Source organism: Ahaetulla prasina, chromosome 2 (genome assembly GCF_028640845.1).
Source record: "Ahaetulla prasina isolate Xishuangbanna chromosome 2, ASM2864084v1, whole genome shotgun sequence".
Classification (NCBI taxonomy): domain Eukaryota; kingdom Metazoa; phylum Chordata; class Lepidosauria; order Squamata; family Colubridae; genus Ahaetulla; species Ahaetulla prasina.
This window is the reverse complement of record NC_080540.1, coordinates 101,775,926-101,792,761: the sequence shown is the minus strand read 5'-3', so window position 1 is coordinate 101,792,761 and position 16,836 is coordinate 101,775,926. Positions and strand designations below refer to the sequence as shown.

The 16,836-nt window shown below is 38.4% G+C and overlaps 1 protein-coding gene across 3 annotated transcripts in view; it reads left to right on the top strand.

Moving 5' to 3' along the window:
- PRELID2 (PRELI domain containing 2) overlaps positions 1 to 16,836 on the top strand; it is a 62,922-nt gene that overhangs the window by 16,755 nt on the left and 29,331 nt on the right. For all 3 annotated transcript variants that reach the window (XM_058169043.1, XM_058169044.1, XM_058169042.1), the window contains exons 2-4: positions 5,068 to 5,125; positions 15,565 to 15,638; positions 16,592 to 16,752. In XM_058169043.1, coding sequence (XP_058025026.1) covers positions 5,068 to 5,125; positions 15,565 to 15,638; positions 16,592 to 16,752 — 293 coding nt within the window. The remainder of the gene's footprint in view (positions 1 to 5,067; positions 5,126 to 15,564; positions 15,639 to 16,591; positions 16,753 to 16,836) is intronic.

The window sequence follows — 16,836 nt, the reverse complement described above, 5'->3', positions numbered from 1 at the left end:
AGCTTCTAAAATGTCAAACAAAGAACCTATTTAAAAATGGTGCTGAAATATCCCCTCCTTCTCTCTTTCTCTTTCCCTTTCTCTCTTTTTCTCTTTTCAAGGCTCTAAGCAACTTACAGTCAGAAACACAGGAAAAGAGCCCTCACTAAAAATAAACTTACAAAAAAAATAATCTCAACAGTATCAAAGGAAGGCATAATGTCTCTGTTTCTGCATTATTTATTTATTTATTTATTTATTTATTCATATTTGTATACCGCCCTATCTCCCGAAGGACTCAGGGCGGTTCACAGGCAAATAAAACATTTATGTACAAATTAAAATAACCATTAAAAAACTTATTCTAAAGCCAGATTCTTAAAAAATAATATAAATATTAAAACCAGTTAAAACCCCTATAAATTTAAAATCTAGTCCAGTCCTGCACAGATGAATAAATGTGTCTTAAGCTCGCGACGGAAGGTTCGGAGGTCCGGAAGTTGACGGAGTCCTGGGGGGAGTTCGTTCCAGAGGGTGGGAGCCCCCACAGAGAAGGCTTTCCCCTGGGCGTCGCCAGACGACACTGCCTAGCTGACAGCACCCTGAGGAGTCCCTCTCTGTGAGAGCGCACGGGTCGGTGAGAGGTATTCGGTAGCAGTAGGCGGTCCCGTAAGTAACCCGGCCCTATGCCATCCCAATGTTCAAAGCTTGTCTTCCCCCTAGACCAAATGTGAAAGCCAGATCTTCATTCCTCTCGAGCAACCGAGGAGGAAAAAAGGTAGACTGCATCCCCATAAGAAGGGCTTTTTTCAAGATGAAGGCAGCAATAATTTAAAAAAAGCCCATTTCCAAGATGCTGTCAAGATATTTACCTGGAGGGAGTTGACTCTGTTTAATCTGCTTGGATGAGCCGATGAATGTGGGAGAAGACAGCCCTTAATTTGGTCCAGAAACCCAGCACTTTGCATTGCACCTGGAAGCCAAGTGGCAGCCAATTCTTGATGCAGTAGGGTTACTTGAGGGTATCCAGGGACCTGTTGCTGTCCAGGCCACCAGTTTTTGTGACAGCTTCTGAATGCTTTCCAAAAGCAGTTCCATGTAGAATGCATTGATGGTTATCCAAATGGGAGATGATTAGGACATAAAGGATTGGGCAGGAATGGTTGCAAGTGATACACAGGATGTAATTGCTGAAGTTGTCTTGGTCACAGGAGCTCAGGAGGCCCACAAAATTGTAAAACACATCTGAATGGAGAACACAGCCTTCTTAAGAAGCCAAAGGTAGTGCTTTGCTAAAATTATTTGGCTTATAAACTCAAGGCCACTTTGTCATTAGGGATCATGTTTCAGACTTTTCCTCCTCATCCAGTTCTGATACCACCCTCCTGCAAGCACTTCTATTGTATATCTTTTTAAAAAAATCTAGGAAGTATTTGTTATCACTTTATAAACTAATAATTATGCTATAAAAAGACAGTTCAATACATAATAATACAGGCTAACAGCAGTAACACTATTTCAGGCACAGTTATGCTACCTACAGCTACAGCATTACTATTTTTAACATTGTCATAGCAGTTATGGCACCCTTTTCATCATTTTTTTCTCTTGGACATTAATTTTACAGCAATTATTTTACTTCTGCTCTTTGTAACACTACATAGCTATCATCCCCATATGAATTTTTAAAAGGTTCTTTCCAGCATTCTCACTGGTTTCAACAGAAATAATTTAATTACTTCTGTTTTTATTTCCAACCACACTGCAGGACTCTAGCCTTCTTTGCTCATTTCCCAAACAATTTTTATTTCATCAAAATAATGAGTTGTTTGCATTTTCTGTCTTTTAATTTTAGCTTTTTTTGACAACATACTTTGCAACTATTGTTTCTTTCTGTGCACCTCGCAGTACACAATACCTTTTTCTCTCATCCTTATTTTGCAGCAATCTTATATGTGTCCCCCCTCCCCCCGGCCACAATTTCACTTCATCAGTCCAGCAGCCAAGCTTTTTCACACTTAGTTTAGTCTGAAAAACTTGAATGGCACTCTGTAACGTGTTTTTTTCACTTTGTTCCAGTTTTCCACATTCTGTTTCTTAGATCTACTTTCTATTCATTCTAACATATCTTGCAATACTTTTTCATACGAAACTCATACTTTCCCTGTCGGCAGTTTCATTTACTTTCTTTTTTCTTTCACTTCCTTCTTTTCCACTCTTAACATTACAGAATAATGATCTGTCCCACAATCAGGATCTTGCTTCATTTTATATCCTTCACTAATTATTTTCAATGAACAATTTTCTCATGAACGAATCTGGTTTTTTAAGACTAATATTCAATTCTTTACCATGTGACTATATGACTATACTTATATTTAAACCATGTATACAAAATATATATTTTTTCTCTGAAACTCACCAATCATCTTTCTATTTTATTTTTAGTTCTTTTAGTATATTCTCATCTTATTTCCATCGATCCATTCATGTCCTCCAAAAATGTTTTCCCCCTGGATTGCTTTCATTCAGGATGTATGATTTTCTCCCAAACTCATTAGCATTATTCATTGTAATGAGCTGTTGGCAACCTATGGATTCATACTTTCATACAAAGCCAGAACAAAACTGACATCAATTAATACTTTTGACATATATTTTAACACTATCACTCATAATTAAATAATCACTTTTTTGCACATTTTCACCAGCTCTGCTCTGTAGGTTCAAGCTGTCCATAATCAAATCTTTAACATCCTTTCCCAAGTGTTAATCTGTTACAGGAAAGCATATTTCTAACTCTAAATCATCATTTCAGCGAAGTTGAGGGTATGAAACCATTTTGAACTCATGGCATGTGTAAGATGTGGAGAATATTTTTCAAATATTTGTTTTCTGCAAGTCAGTTTGCATTCCCATTCTCATCTTGCCCAGCAGTTACACCAAAGGAAGGAATAAAATGCTTAAGACACAGAATTATGGGGAAAAGATATTAAACCACTAATATATTCCCCCACGGTGTATACCCATTTTCTGTTTTTTCTTTGCATGATCTCTTCTTTTTCCACCACTACTAGTACAGTCTATAGGAGTGGTGCGGGGACCTAGATGTTAAGATGTTCGCCTCACACTTAGGAGGCTGAGCCTTCAATTCTAGGCACCAGCATCTGTTTCTCTTATCAGGGCGCAAAGAGAAAACATCTGTTGTGAACTCTGTGTAGGCATCAGGAAGGGTATCCAGGCAGGAAACGTTCAGCTCCATTCAGTCGTCTTGACTCCACTCTGACAATGGATTACAGGATTGTAAAAAGAAAAAAAAACCCTAATAGTACAGTCTACAGGCTTTCAGTTTGTTTGGACTTGCTATCCACTTTTTTATTTTCTTTCTTCATGGTTGCCATCTTTCTCTTTGTACCTTGATTTTCTTCTCTTTCCTCTTTCAGACTTCCAATGTTGTTGCTCAAATTGTTTTCCTACAGAAGTTTTTTGTTGCTCCAAGTCAGAATGGTTAGTTTCAAAAACTGGTTCTGATCTCATAATAGACCACAAAAGGGAGAATTGATCCCTCAAAGTGCACTAAGGAAATTCCAGTTGATGAAAAAAAAGTTGTTTGATGTGAAAATTAAAACACAGGCTGACCTCCTTTGAAGTTAAAATTCAGCCTACACTTCAAAGTTTCTCATGAAAGTTTTGGCATATATATTTAACACAGTTGTTTTATTGACATCATAAAGAAGAAGTGATTTTAAAATATCCTGTGTGAAATTTAGAATGTGGCTTAGGTAATAATGATAATTTGAAGTGTTAGCATTGCTAGGGCAGAATTTCAAAAATGGAACCCAGATCAGAATTTCAGGAAAATAGATCAGAATAAAAAAAAAGATCAAAATATTCCAGTTTTAAAGCATTTGCCTAAATACACAAGGATTTAAAAATGAGCAAAACAAGGGACTCGGGAATCCATCTTCCTGTTTTCTCTAAACTCCGTATATTCAGACAGAGGGCTAAAGAAGAATTGTGCTTTTGTTTGCTGGAATTCAAGTACAGCTGCCTGTTTGTTTTGAAACCCTAAGTGTAATATGCTTTGGAAAGGTTTGTACAGCTGAACTTATGGTAGATAGACAAAGTAGGGGCAAAGATAGTGTGCACGTTTCACCCTTTCTCCATTTTTAAGCTCTCTTGAATGTGGTATTGTTGAAGAGATTTTTGCTGCATTTATACCAAGCCTTCTCATGTCATCTTAATACCTCAGCTCACCAGGGGTGAAATGCTACTGGTTTGGCCGGTTTGCCTGAACCGGTAGTAATAAAAGCTACCGGCTTGGGTGAACAGGTAGTAAAAAAAATGTTACCAGTTTGGGCAAACTGGTATTTCCGATGATCAGCTGTGCCGTGCGATTTAGATTCGCAGGATATCCTGCTTTCTACGTGAATCTAAATCACGTGACACAGCTGTTTTCCCCCTCGCTGTTCTACTTACCTTAGAAAAGGCTTCTTAATCCTTCTTTTTCAGCACTGTGTGGTAGCGCCTACAGTGCACATGTGCATGAAGGATGCATTTGGCGCACACCACGAACCGCAAACCAGTAGCACCGCATTTGCACCGCGAACCAGTAGCGAAGTGAACCGGTAATGAAGCGAACCAGTAGCAGACTTCAGAGCATTTCAACCCGGTGCACTTATCTCCACTGTAACTGAGTCAGAACATTTTGGTATTTTTCTTGATTCTGGCTCCCTAATATATTTCTTAATTAATCAACAGTCACAACAAATTTATTGGTATAAATTAACATCCCTTTTCCATGTTGAGAAATAAAGAAAAAATGTTTAACAGAATAACAGAGTTGGAAGGGACCTTGAAGGTCTTCTAGTCCAACCCCCTGCTCAAGCAGGAGACACTATACTACTTCAGACAAATGGTTGTCCAATCTCTCCCTAAAGCCTCCAATGTTAGAGCACCTACAAAGTCTGGAGGCAAGCCATACCACTGATTAATTGTTAACTTAAACGTTTATAGGTAAATAATTTGGAAATATTTTCTTCTACTGAATAATAATTTCTGCTTTCTACACTTTGTATTTTTCTCTAGTATCCCAGTCCCATGGAGAAAAATGTTATTGCTGTAAAAACAGTAGAAGAAAAAACAGGTAAGTGTTTTAAAAATGTTCAGCTCTGCCTTACCTAGCCTTGATTATCTCTGCTCTAGTAAATTATGGTTTAGTTTATTGCAATATGTTCTATATGGAATTGCCCTTGAGGTTGATCTGAAAACTTCAAGTAGTCCAAAATATAGCAGCAGGAATACTGATTAGGACTGGGTATTGTGAAAATATTAAGTCAACTTTCGGTATTCTTCTCTGGCTCTCAGTTCATTGCAATCCACATTCAAGTGCTAATATTAATCTATAAAGCCCTTTAGGGCATGAGACCCTGTTATTGGAAGGATTTTTATTTATTTATTTGAAGTTATAAGCTACCCAATTCCAATGGTCTCTTCCTGGATGTTTCTTCCTGTGCCTGGAGGTTGTTTTCAGAAATGTCTGTCCCTGGCCAGACGTATGCACAAATCCCCATGAACACACGCACACACACACACACACACACTATTGAGAAGTAAAAACTTTACTTAGAACTTAGTAAATTTAGGCAATGACAGGCAGAGCTTTTGTGCAAATCTTCTTCCTAGCGTATTTCCACAAGTACAAGGTCCGCTTTTCAGATCATTGAATACCACTTTGCAGGGTCAGCTGTGTCTCCAATGTGCAGGCCATGTTATTGGAAGGTTTTTTATTTAATTATTTAAAGTTATAAGCTACCCAATTCCAATGGTCTCTTCCTGGATGTTTCTACCTGTGCCTGGAGGTTGTTTTCAGAAATGTCTGTCCCGCGGCTTGCATATCTTTGTTGGTGTTGTCTTGCCATCTCTGTTTTGAGTGTCCGCGAGGTCGCTGGCCATTGACTTCTAATTGGTAGGTAGACTTGGCAATGTTGGAAGGTGCTGCTCTTAGGACATGTCCATACCTGCAGAGTCGCCTTCTCTCATCTTCTCTATAATTGGCGACACACCAAAATGTTGTTGAATGCACAAAATCAGCAAAGCCTCAAATCGCCAGGGTATTTGCCTACAATGAGCTCCAAATAGCCAGAATGCAAAATGGGGAGCAGAAACAGGTTACAATCCAGAAATCCAAATGTATGTCTGCAGAGCCTGGTTCCAAGAAGTGGAGTTGTCTCAGTGGAGCAGGCTCAGGATGCAAATGTATAGTATTCCAGCAAGCAGAGCAGTTACTCCCAACAGAATTATTGGACAATGCTGGCTCTTAACTGGATTCTCTGCTAGGCATCAAGGGCAGAAATGCCCTTGCCATGGAAGGGGTGACACTGATCTGTTTCGTTCTCCTCTGCACACAGTTCAGCATGCTCTGGGGGAGGAGGAGATCCAGCCTTTATCTACTTTCAGCTGACTGTTGTGGTTTGCCAGCAGCCTGCGGAACTAGCAGCAGAGTCGGACATTGTGGAGGCTGGGGAGGAACATGGGCCAGTCCTGGAGTCTGGAGAAGGCTCAGACGAGGGCTCTGTGTCAGAGGCAGAGATAGGGCCAGAGCCATCTGGGAGTTACGTGCTGACTCCGGAGCCTCCAGAGTCTGACATCAGTGAGGCAGAGGAACAGGAGGAGCTGTTCCCAGTGCATGCATGCGCAGAGCTGCCAGAAGGCAAGAACAGTTAAGACAAAAGGGGCGACTCGGAAGTAAGGCTTGGAGATGATTGGCCCCTCCCATAAGGCATAAAGGTGGAGCAAAGGGACATGAGCCTTTTCAGGAAGCAACTTTCTTTGTTCTGGGCAGTTTAAACTTTGAAGCTCCGTTTTGACTTTGTGCTCTGTTTGGCCTTGCAAAGCTAATTGGCAATTAGGTCTTTGGCAGCGTTTCAAGGGAGATAAAGGTGGGTGCTTATCAACCTTATCCCGAAAAACTGTGGCAGACTTCTGTCGGACTATTCACAAACTGCTTGGGACTCATTACGGGCAGTGAATGAACATAATTCACAGCCATTGAAATAAAAAGAGGGTTTTTGGGACTAAGCGTGTGATTGTTACTGTCTCAGGAAGCCTTTGTCAGAACACTGACTTGAATGTTCCTCAGTCTTGTCAGCCTCAGGTGCCTAGTTGCTAAGCTTCCTTTAAGGCTAATATTTGTCTTGAGCATCTTTAGCAGCTTCCTCATTTCAGACTCTTCTGAGTCTGAGCTGGCCATCGCAAGAGATCCTATTGCTGAGTTGCAACAAATAGTCACCAGGCGGAAACCTTTTCCATAGCAGCTGCATGATTCTGGTGCTAATTATATTAACTTTTTGGCACCAGGCAAATATGTATTAATGCTCTCAACCTTTTAATATATTCCTGTTAATTTAAAATTTTCATGTTGCATGGAAATATTTTCATTAATTGTCATTTTCACTGGGTGGCTGTTTTAATTTTTATTGTATATTTTAATTCAGTTTAATTACAGTTTTTACATTTCAATTTTAATGCAACCGCTCTGCAAAACTCAGTTTTGAAAAGCCACATAAAAAAGTTTAAGTAAAACAGATTTAGTTTCTTCTTTGTTTAAAATGATCAAGAAAATGTTCAGTTAACTTCATGTAACTGAGAACATATTCAAGTGTATTCTAGAATGCCTATCTAATTTTCATTCATTAATAGAAATATAATAGAACTCTAAAGAAAACGAACCTTTTGCTGTTGAGTTTATTGCCTTTAATTAGTTTAAGAATATTTATGAGACGATGCATACCGTAATTGTGACATGGTATTTTTACATAGAAATGTACAAAATACATTGAAATGATAGTCATTTACATCTGTTTCAGTTAAGTCTCTGGCCAAATTTTGGAAATGAAATTTCTGTAGCTTTCTGGGTGGATGGTCTGTGTTAATAGACTGGGTTGGAGAATGAGTAGGGTGCTGTAAGTTGTCCTAGATCAGTGATGGTTAACTTTTTTGGTGCCGAGTGCCCAAAGTGCTCATGCGCACACACAAATGCACACGCACCTGCCAAAACCCCCAAAATGCAATGCGAGTGCTCCCTCCATACATGGGCCTCCCCATGCATGCACCCTGCTCCCCCTTTTGGCTTCTAGGTTGGTGCAGGAGGCTTTCCAGGACCAAAATGGGGTTTGTGGGGTAACCCTAACCCTAACCCTAACCCCCTGCACTGCATTTTGGGCCTGGAAGCCTCCTGTACCAACCTGAAATCCAAAGTGGCATGCAGGGGGCCATGCGAGGCCCTCCCCTTGCCCCATTTTGGGCCTGGAAAGCCTCTTGCACCAACCTGGAAGCCAAATAGGGGCACGGGGGTGCTGTGTGAGGGCCCCCTGCACCCTGTTTTGGTCCTAGAAAGCCTCCTGCACCAACCTGCACCCCCCTCCACTCATGCACCCGCCCACACATGTGTGCGCACATTCCCCCTTGTGCATGCACAGCAGAGACTTGAAGACCAGGTGGCCGACGGGAGGCATGCATGCACGTGGGTGGAGCTGGGCTGGGGCAATGGCTTAATCAAATGTAGTCTTATCAAGGCCTTATAAAATGGTGCTAAGACTTCATTGATTCTGTTCTCTGTTAATGTAGCGTAGGATTGCATTATCCTGGATTACATTAACAGATGGACAGAATCAGTGAAGTCTTAGCACCATTTTATAAGGCCTTGGGGTAAGACCACCTTTGAAATACTGCATCCAGTTTTGATCACCCCAATATAAAAAAGATGTTGAGACTATAGAAAAAATGTAGAGAAGAGCAAGAAAGATACTTTTTTGGCAGCTGCAGCACATTGCTGGCTCATATTTAAGTGATTGTCTACTAGACTCCAAGATCCCTCTTGCAATTACTGCTATTGAGCCAAGTTTCACCTAATCTCTATTTGTATATTTGGGTTTTTTCCCCTAGGTGTAATACCTTACTTTTTCTCCATTGAACTTCTTTTTGTTAGATAGGGCCCATTGTTCAAGTCTGTTTTGATGCTTTTGGATCTTGAACTTATCTTCTGGGTTGTTGGCTATTCCTGCTAGCTTGGTGTCTTCTACAAATTTGATGAATTCCCCTTCTAGTCCCTCATCTAAATCGTTTATGGAGATAGTGAAGAGTACTGGGCCTGAAACAGAACCTTAGAGGTACCCCACTGCTTACTTCCCTCCATGAAGATGTAGTTCCATTAAGGACTACATTCTGTGTGTGGTTTGTCAGCCAGTTAAAAATCACCTTGTGGTGATGCTGTCTATCCCACATTTTTCTAGTTTACCAAGAAGTAGGTTGTGGTCTACTTTGTCAAATTCCTTACTGAAATCCAAGTATACTTTGTCCACAGCATTTCACTGGTCCACTAATTTAGTCATTTTGTCAAAGAATGAAGTAAGATTTGTTTGGCAAGATCTGTTTCTGACAAATTCATGTTGACTTCTGATTATAACTTTGCTTGCTACTAGATGTTTGCAGATCTGTTGCTTGATTATCTTTTCCAGGATCTTCCCAGATATTGATGTCAGGCTGATTGGTCTGTAGTTTACTGGATCTGTTTTTTCTCCTTTTTTGAAGATAGGAACCACATCAGCATTTTTCCAGCCTTCTGGTAGTTTCCCAGTATTCCAGGATCTTTGAAGCAGGGGTGGGATTCAGCCAATTCGGACCATTTCAGTCGAACCGGATGCTAATTTTACATCTGGTTTGCTGAACTGGTAATTGCAAGGACTGGCTGGCCCCTCCCACCCTGCCCCTCCCAGGAGTCTCCACACAGCCTGTTTTGGATGCCAGGTAAGTGCAGGGCCCACATGGAGGCTCTGGGAGGGCGAAAAATTTCCAGCCTCCAGAGCCTAATGAGAGCAAAAAACGGGCCTCCCAGAAGTCCAGAAACGAGCCTATGTCCGGCCTCCGGAGGGCCTCTGGAGCCGTTTTCGCCCTCCTGGAGGCTCAAACAAGGCCTCCAGAGCCTGTGGAGGGTGAAAATGTGGTGCAGGAGGCCGAGTAGGCCATGCCCACCATGGCCACGTCCACCCAGCAACTGGGCAGAGAACCGGTTGCTAAAATTTTTGAATCCCACCCCTGCTTTGAAGGATATAGTTCAAGGGTTCCAAGATCACTTCTGCCAGGTCCTTCAGAACTCTGGGATGTAATACATCAGAGCTAGATGATTTGAACTTGCCTAGAATAGACAGGTGTTCTCTTACCATTTTAATTTGAATTTCTAGTCTGTCTTTTATGGTTCTGTTTTTGGTAGGCTGGGATATTTTTTTCTTTTTGAATGAAGATAGATGCAAAAAAAAAAAAATTAAGCAGTTCTGCTTTTTCCTGCTTTCCATCACATTCTTGTCATTTTTTCCTGTTAATGGACCGATTATTTCTTTGACTTTTTCTTGTTTTTTGTATGTTGAAATAAACATTTTATTATTATTATTATTATTATTATTATTATTATTATTATTATTATTATTATTATTATTATTATTATTATTATTATTATTATTATTATTACTACTATTATTATTATTATTATTATTATTATTATTATTATTATTATTATTATTATTATTGATATTTGTTGCTAGTCTTAGTTCATTCTGAGCCTTTGCTTTTCTAATTTCCTTTCTAGCAATTGAAAAATACTTTCAGGATTTCCAGAGCACCCACATCTTTGGAATTGTATTTTTAACCAGAATATATTTGCTTGTCTTTACCTTGCTTGTCCTTTACCTTATGAAGCTGTGCCTATATTTTGGGTAGTCTAGAGTTTTTAGACAAAGTTAATCAGTGTTTGTCCTTCCTGTTTCCTAGCTAGCTAATAGCTGTTTGTCCTTTGTGTCCATCTAGAAGGCCCACCTCCTTTGCACGCATCTAACAAAAATATTTTCATTTCCTTTCACAAATGAAAAAGCATAAGCATCCCTCATCATCCATGAGTTTATCTATTCTTGATTATTTTACAAATATATATGTGAGGTACTTCTAAGGCAACTTAAAAATATATAAACATTAAAAATTCCAAAGTAAAACTCCTGGTAAAATAATATATTTTGATCACTCTTCTGCTGGAGTGGGGCGGGCAGGGCAAAGTCAGCCAATCACAGTTTGTTTTACAGTACTTATTCACTTGCATCTAGTACTCAGTGAGAAAAATAAATCTTTTTGACCGGCTTAGTTGACAGGGCAGATAACCTAAACGATGTGAATGCTTTGTTTTAGCTCTTTGGTGGAAGAGAAGTAAACTTACAGATGACCCCCACCCTGTTAAAGACCTTGGAGTTTTCATATCAAATGATCTAAGTGCCAAAGCCCACTGCAACTACATAAAAGCAAAAAAGGCTCTAAGAGTTTTAAACCTAATTTTATGCAGCTTCTTTTCCAAAAACTCTACACTACTAACCAGAGCATACAAAATATTTGCTAGACCTATTCTTGAATACACCTGTCTGGAACCCATACCACATCTCTGACATTAATACAATTAAACGCGTCCAGAAATATTTTACAAGAAGAGTTCTCCACTCCTCTGAAAACAACAAAACACCTTATACCACCAGGCTTGAAATCCTGGGATTAGAAAATTTAGAACTCTGCCGACTTCAACAAGACCTGTGTTTAACAGACAGAATCACCTATTGCAATGTCCTTCCTGTTAAAGACTACTTCAGCTTCAATCGCAATAATACAAGAGCAAACAATAGATTCAAACTTAATGTTAACTGCTTCAATCTTGATTGCAGAAAATATGACTTCTGTAACAGAGTTGTTAACGCTTGGAACGCACTACCTGACTCGGTGGTCTCTTCTCAAAATCCCAAAATCTTCAACCAAAAACTGTCCACTATTGACCTCACCCCATTCCTAAGAGGACTATAAGGGGCGTGCATAAGAGCACAAAAGTGCCTACCGTTCCTGTCCTATTGTTCCCTTTCATTATATCAAATTAATATAGTTGTTGCATACTTTTGCTTACATATTATGTTTGTGTATACTTTTGTGACAAAATAAAAATAAATAAATAAAAATAAACTGGCATTCCAAACTCCCTGCATAGCTGCAACTCTGAAAACATAGTGTTAAAGCTGTAAACAAACACCATTCTGCTTGGTAGGGGAATGGAAGGAGGACACACTATAAAAATGCATACATAATAGCAGGATAACAAGATTTTAAGCCTCTGTGGGCAAGGAAAGAAGAAAGTGATTGAATATTGGTCTACCTTGGGTTCAATTATAAATGAAATAAGCTGAACTTGGGCCAGGAGATGACAGGCGGTATGATGAGAAATCATTGATATGGGAGAAAAATAACACATCTCACATCATTTGAAGTAACGTTGCTTGGGAAAGCTGATGTATTCACTTAACTAAAGTAAGCTGCATTGAGTTCTGTGGTTCTTTACAATGAACATGGATAGGATTGCACTGCCAGCTAATTCACTAAAATTCACTAATTAATGTATTTCTTGTAGTGTTAGGTGTACAGATAATCCTCAATTAGCAACTGTCTCATTTAATGACTATATGAAATTATGATCTTCACAGGTCTGTAAAGAAAAGGAAAGATCTTAAGCACAGTTGTAGTTTCATTTAGTGACCACTTTGCTTAATTTGCAAAGTCCCAATTGTAGTCACTAAACAAGAACTACATACATTACTTTGAGTTTAAATTGTTTTATTTGAAATAATCTGTCTCAGCAACTTGGGGAAAGTCTTGAGCCCCAAAACGGCTCACATGAACATTAGAAGAGTGTCTGAAGTTGCAAGTGTTACAGCAATGCTGATAAATGCTATGTATATCAAAGAAAAACTGGCTATTTTTTAAGGGAAAAATAATGTGAAAGAAAGGCCCATATATTTGGGTAGAAATGACATGATTTCTATATAATGAAAATTGTCATTTGATACAACAATTGTTTCACTTGAAACATGTGGTTTACAGGTGAAATGTCATAGAGCAGAGATGAAACATCAGTAGATTTTCAGATGGTGCTGCAATGCAGACTTTGGCATTTCTCACTAATAACCATGCTGGCTGAGATTCCTCACTGGATCCTCCTGCCCATTTAGGGGGCTGAGGAATAGAAATGAATAAGCACAAGCCTTTTTTTTCGGCTCTGTAGTTTTTGCTTGCTACCATTTGGGTAAATACTCACTTGAGGTGCAGCTGAGTGAGAAGAAAATCAAGTTCTCAGTCAATTGCTATCCTCTACTATACTGAGCTGACATTTCCTCAGAAGCTTTCGAGATAAAAACTAGTTAATCCATAGCTTCTTAATCTTCACTGCCTACCTGCCTGGACCATCAGTTTTCTATTTATCTTTCTGCCCTGTAATACCTCTCCTCTTTCCTTGAGACTACACTCTGGTCAAATTTGAGACAGACTGCTAGGTGTTGCCAACCTATCTTGATACGAAGGAAAACATATACGTATGTACATACGTACATACATACACACATATATACATACATAAGATAAAGGTAAAGGTTCCCCTCGCACATATGTGCTAGTTGTTCCCGACTCTAGGGGTTGGTGCTCATTTCTGTTTAAAAGCCAAAGAGCCAGCACTGTCTGAAGACGTCTCCATGGTCATGTGGCCAGCATGACTAAACGCCAAAGGCGCACGGAACACTGTTACCTTCCCACCAAACTTGGTCCCTATTTTTCTACTTGCATTTTTTATGTACTTTCGAACTGCTAGGTTGGCAGAAGCTGGGACAAGTAACAGGAGCTCATGCCATTGCGCGGCACTAGGGATTCAAACTGCTGAACTGCCGACCTTTCGATCGACAAGCTCAGCGTCTTAGCCACTGAGCCACTGCATCACATACATACATACATACGTACAATAAAAGTCTTTTCTTCAGTTGGTAGAAAGTATTTAATTGCTAGTCCCTGGCAATTATAATGGGATGTTTGATATTTTGCAGCAGTGAGTAAAAATGGAGCTATATAATTTTGTTCAGCTATGCATAAGCATCCCATTCAATTTCATATATTTTTATGACTACTGCATACCTGATGAAAATTATGCTGGAGCAGAAATATAAGCAGATTCAGGATTGTGGGAAAATTCCTATGAGCCATTTTTCTAAGGTAAAAGGTGAATCTCCCAACAATCTGTGGTTGCTGTCAAAAGGGATAATTCATTCGTTAGTTCTGCAATTCATTTCTGTGGTTCAGAATAATTTAGCAATAATTTGTGGATTATATCAATTATGTCTTCTTTTTCTATTACTCAAACTCTGCAAGCATCTTTTTTTTAAAAAGCTCTTAGGTTTTTTTTTAAACCACAGATTTATTCAACCATTGTTCCTTGTCCCTAAATGACTGCCCCAATCCCCCCCACCCCTAAAAAAAACCCCTGCCTTCTTATCCATTGTGGCTGTTAGTTTGGGGTCACAGAGGTAGAAATGTCCTGTCTTCAGGAAAAAAGGATCTCATTACAATATAGTTACTAGTACAAAATACACTAAAAGGATCTGCATCTATAATACAAATACTAGTTAGGAAATGAGTAAATAATTACTACTTCTGGGAGGAATTGGAACCAAGATTCCTCATTCCACCAACTCAGTTTCCAACTGTTGCCTTACAGTTTTGTTTTGTTTTTTAAGGAAATCTGTTGGAAAGGATACCAAGTTATTTTTCAAACTATTCAAAATTTGTATTCGCCATGGCATGCAATTTTAATACAACTTTTTTCTTTGGGAAATAATGACTGCTTGTAAGTATGTCAAGTGGGAAATCCATATACAGTACCACTATATCTGTTTAAAATGTACTGCAGGATGCTGTTTCCAGGGAAAAAATATTCAGATAAGATTTCAGAGAGAGTTGCCTTGTCTCAAGAGCAAGTAATGGCCTTGCTCCAGGCTATTTGCCCACCCAGATTATCAATTAACATCTTCCTGAAGCTTATAGACTTAATCTGGAATCATTAAATATTAAAATGCAAATTGATTTTAGAAGCCAGTCACGTTTGCATTGTAGGTCAATACTTATAACTTGAGAAAGGGGCTGTGCTATAATTTTCAGAAAAGAGCTTTATTCTTGTCACTGATTCAGTTCAGAGCAAAAATAAATGTTTGTTGTCCAAGAAAATCGCTTTATACTTCAAACATTGGCATTGCTAGATGGCAGAGGGGTAGTTTATGCTCTTAGGATGTACTTTAGAATGCAGAGTGAGAAGAATGAGTTGTTTTTGCTCTGAAGTGCTGACCCAGGAAGTTACTTGAAGCTTGAAACTAGCAACACAAGTGCCTCCAAAATTAACTCCCTGACTGCTATTTGCCAAAATTTACTGTGATTTCAAGGCTGTTCCAGGAAGTTGTAAAAAGTTTGAATTGAGCATTGTATTTTATGCTTTGTTATCACCATCACGGTAGATTTAAATCAATTTTCCAAGATTACTGGGTAGGGTTGTTGGTTGTTCCTAGATTAACATACAGCAATATTCTTGTGAGTACTAAAGCAGAAAACATTAACTAAATCCCTTTATCGCTTCCAAACCTTCCTGCTGATATTGTTTGATTTTGTTTGTTACTCTGAAAACTTATCTTTTATTATCAGACTTGTCTACAGGAGTCATATATCGGAGAAGGATTGCAACATGCCAAAATGTAATTCCACACATTTTAAGAAAGGTAACTAGTTCAATCCATTAAAATTCATTATAAAGAGGATAGAAGCAAACTATGCTTTTGTTCAAATTTCATTAGTTTAACTTTTCCGAATTACAGATGACAGCTTTTAAAATCTGACTTTTTGTCTTAAGAGAGGAGATAGCTACCCTGTTTCCTCCAAAATAATATATCCCTTGATAATAAGCCCTATCAGGCTTTTGAGCGCATGGCAATAAGGCCAAGCACTTATTTCAGGCTTCAAAAAAATATAAGACAGGGTCTTATTTTCAGGAAAACACGGTAGTGTTCAAAGTCCTTATCTGAAAATGAGGATTTGTAAAACAAAGTAACATTTTTTACAATATAGTTAATTTAGTTCTAGAATCAAAATAGAAAGGGGATTCTTGTTTTAAGCTTCTAATACCTTCAACTTTCAAATTAAATTACAATATTTAGGATATACTGTATGTTCTACCATACCATTTTTAAAGTGCTTTTTTAATTTTACATATTGAAAATATAATAATTTAATTTTACCACATTTCTCTTTACTCTTTCCATGCCTCATCTAGATGGGAAAGCATAAAATTTACAGGTACCAAAGAGAATGAAAAATGAACCCAAATGTTTTGAATAGTGTCTTGTGAGCAAACAGTTGATGCTTTCTTTTGGAACTGTTACGTTAAAGTGGACTTAAAAGAGAAATAAAATGGCACACGTTAAGTTGATGCTTTGCTTTAAAACGTTGCAATTGGCAACATTTAACAAGTTACTAAGCAGTGGAAATAACTAATAAAAGCTTGCATGTTTATCAAATGTCAATGTTGTGTCAGTGGTTACTCATTACTGATAGATATTAGCCTTAATATAACTATTAATGATTTTAAAAGAATGAAATTATTTACTAATGTATGTAATCTGATCTTGTTTTCCTCACTCCATTTATTGACCATTATAAATGTTACATTTGACAGATTAGTATCCTGAAAGTATCAGAAGTCTATTTAGAAGAGGAGTCGTGGCTTAATATGCAAGATAGAATTATGTCTATGAAGACTCACTGTCTTACATGGACAGAGTATGCCACCCTAAATGAAGAATCAGTCTTCAGAGAAAGCTCTGAAAATCCAAATTGGTAAGTTGTAGTAGGTTCATTTATTAGAAAGTGGTATTTGCATTTTCATTTCATGTATCACCTTTAATAGGAAGAACTGAAGGT